Source organism: Morone saxatilis, unplaced genomic scaffold, assembly GCF_004916995.1.
Source record: "Morone saxatilis isolate NCDOM2014 unplaced genomic scaffold, NCSU_SB_2.0 Contig12, whole genome shotgun sequence".
NCBI classification, from domain to species: Eukaryota; Metazoa; Chordata; class Actinopteri; family Moronidae; genus Morone; species Morone saxatilis.
This window is the reverse complement of record NW_023339674.1, coordinates 939,162-941,129: the sequence shown is the minus strand read 5'-3', so window position 1 is coordinate 941,129 and position 1,968 is coordinate 939,162. Positions and strand designations below refer to the sequence as shown.

General features: G+C 61.5%; 1 protein-coding gene across 1 annotated transcript in view; it reads right to left on the bottom strand.

The window, feature by feature from the left end:
• mast2 (microtubule associated serine/threonine kinase 2) overlaps positions 1 to 1,968 on the bottom strand; it is a gene marked incomplete at its 5' end in the record, with an annotated part of 41,686 nt that overhangs the window by 4,152 nt on the left and 35,566 nt on the right. The window contains 2 exon segments of the mRNA XM_035653533.1: positions 5 to 1,264; positions 1,469 to 1,968. The exon segment at positions 1,469 to 1,968 is cut by the window's right edge and continues 25 nt beyond it. Coding sequence (XP_035509426.1) covers positions 5 to 1,264; positions 1,469 to 1,968 — 1,760 coding nt within the window.

Below are 1,968 nucleotides of genomic sequence, written 5' to 3'. Positions count from 1 at the left end.
CAGCCGACCCCGATGCCGGCCTCTCTGGGACGTCCTGCGACCTCGCCGAGGTGGTCGGTGAGACAACTCGCTCTGTTTTCTGTCTGGTGGGGGACTGAGGGGCGGGGGGCTGTTTGGAGGAGGAAGGGTCTTCTGTGGTGCCGCCTCTGGATGGTTTCTGGTCCTTCTGGCTCTTGTCTACAGCGGTGCTCAGTTTGACCGGGCCCAGGACACTCTTAGCTACCGTCGCTAGCTGGGACACGACTTTGTCCACGCCGCTCTCAGGGGGCGGAACCGGGGAGCTGGATCTGGAGCCAGAAGTGGGCGATGGCGACAGACTCGCAGCAGCTGCAGCGCAAAGTCTGCGGTTGTCGGCCTCCTTCTTCTCCTTGGGGATGCCGGGAGAGGAGCAGGAGGTGCGGGGAGTCTCTGGGGAGTCTGTAGCAGTGGTAGTGGTTCTGGAGTCTGTGGTGGTTCTGGAGTCTGTAGTATTTGTAGTGACTGTGGTAGAGGGGGCTGTGGGTCTAGGGCTGTCCAGGGTTTGGTCCTCCGCCCTGGGCTCTGACGGAGCCGTCTTCCCCTTGAGACTCTTGGAGTCTTGTGGAGGACTCGGTTTGAGGAACGTGTCCTTGCTGACTGAGATGAATGCACTGCCTGGGGTGGAGAAGGGAAGAGGAGCCTGAGTGGGTTTCGAGGTACCGCTCGGTCCCAGAACCTTCCTCTCTTGTCTGGTGCCGTCTTCCACGGTTGAGGCCGGCCGTGCGTCTTTTACTCCCGGGAAGGAGGCGCTCTGACCGGGCTTCGTCTCTGTGACGGAGGGGAGGGTGTGCGAGGGACTGGGCCTGCCCACCTGCGAGGGCCCCGTGTGGGTGAATGTGGCGTGCGGGGTGCAGGGGGAGAGGCAGAGGGACGGCAGCGTCCCCCCGGGGCCCGTCCTCACAGTGGTGGGCCTCAGCAGGGGAGGAGGGGTGAAGGTCGCCCCCCTGCGTCCGTCCTGGCTGTCCTCCGAGCCCTCGTCCGTCTCGTCCTCGGAGGAATCGACCTCGTGGATGGCGTCTTGCTTCTGCAGCGACTCCCTCCGCTCGGCTCTGTCCTGCCGGATGGCGGACAGTTTGTCCTTCAGCTTGCTCTTCCCGGGGGCCAGGCCCAGCGAGCCGGACACCGCGCCGAGGGCGCCGTCCCCTTCCTGACGCCCTAACTTCCTGGATGAGGAGGAGTGTTTCTGCAGGCTGCCCTTCTCCACGCCGCGTCCTGCAGACGACAGCAGACCCTCGCTGGCGGACTCCTGAAGGTTAGAGAGGAAGAAGACACAGAATGTCCTGATACTGATATTGAACAGCAGCTACGTGTTCTTTACAAATTAAACTAATAAACATTAAGTGTTTTTAATATAAATTGTAATATAAATTTTAATATAAATAGTGGAATAATATAACTGAAGTCTTTTATAGAATCAATATATTGTCCGGTCACTGTGATAAACTCCTACCTGGAGACTCTGTAGGCTCGGCTCTCTCTGCAGGATCTCCTTCTTAAACTCTGAATGTGAAATGTCCAGACTGTGTTTCCGGCTCCCTACGGTCGCTCCCACCGGCAGCTTCTTGTCCCCCGCCGCTGCCACCCCGGAGGGAGACGAGGGGGAGTTAGAGAGGGAGGAGGCCAGCTTCTCAGCCGACTGCACCCTCTTGAGGAGCGGAGACCGCGGCGGCTCCGCGCTCTTCGGCCTGGATATCTGCCTCACTAGGGGAGGGGAGGAGTGGAGCTTCACGGGGAACGACTGACCCACCGCGGACTGTGCCAGAGCGTGGCTGGGCAGCGGGGAGGGCGAGCGCTGCGGCGAGCTGCTTTGAGGGGTGGGCGAAGGCGTGCGGGCCAGAGGGGAGAGCGGGATGTTGCCGGCAGACTTGCGTCGGGGTGAGCGGTACTGGCGCTGGAGCTTCGGGGCGAGGCCGTGCAGGGAGCTGGGCCGGATGTGGCCGGAGCTCGCCG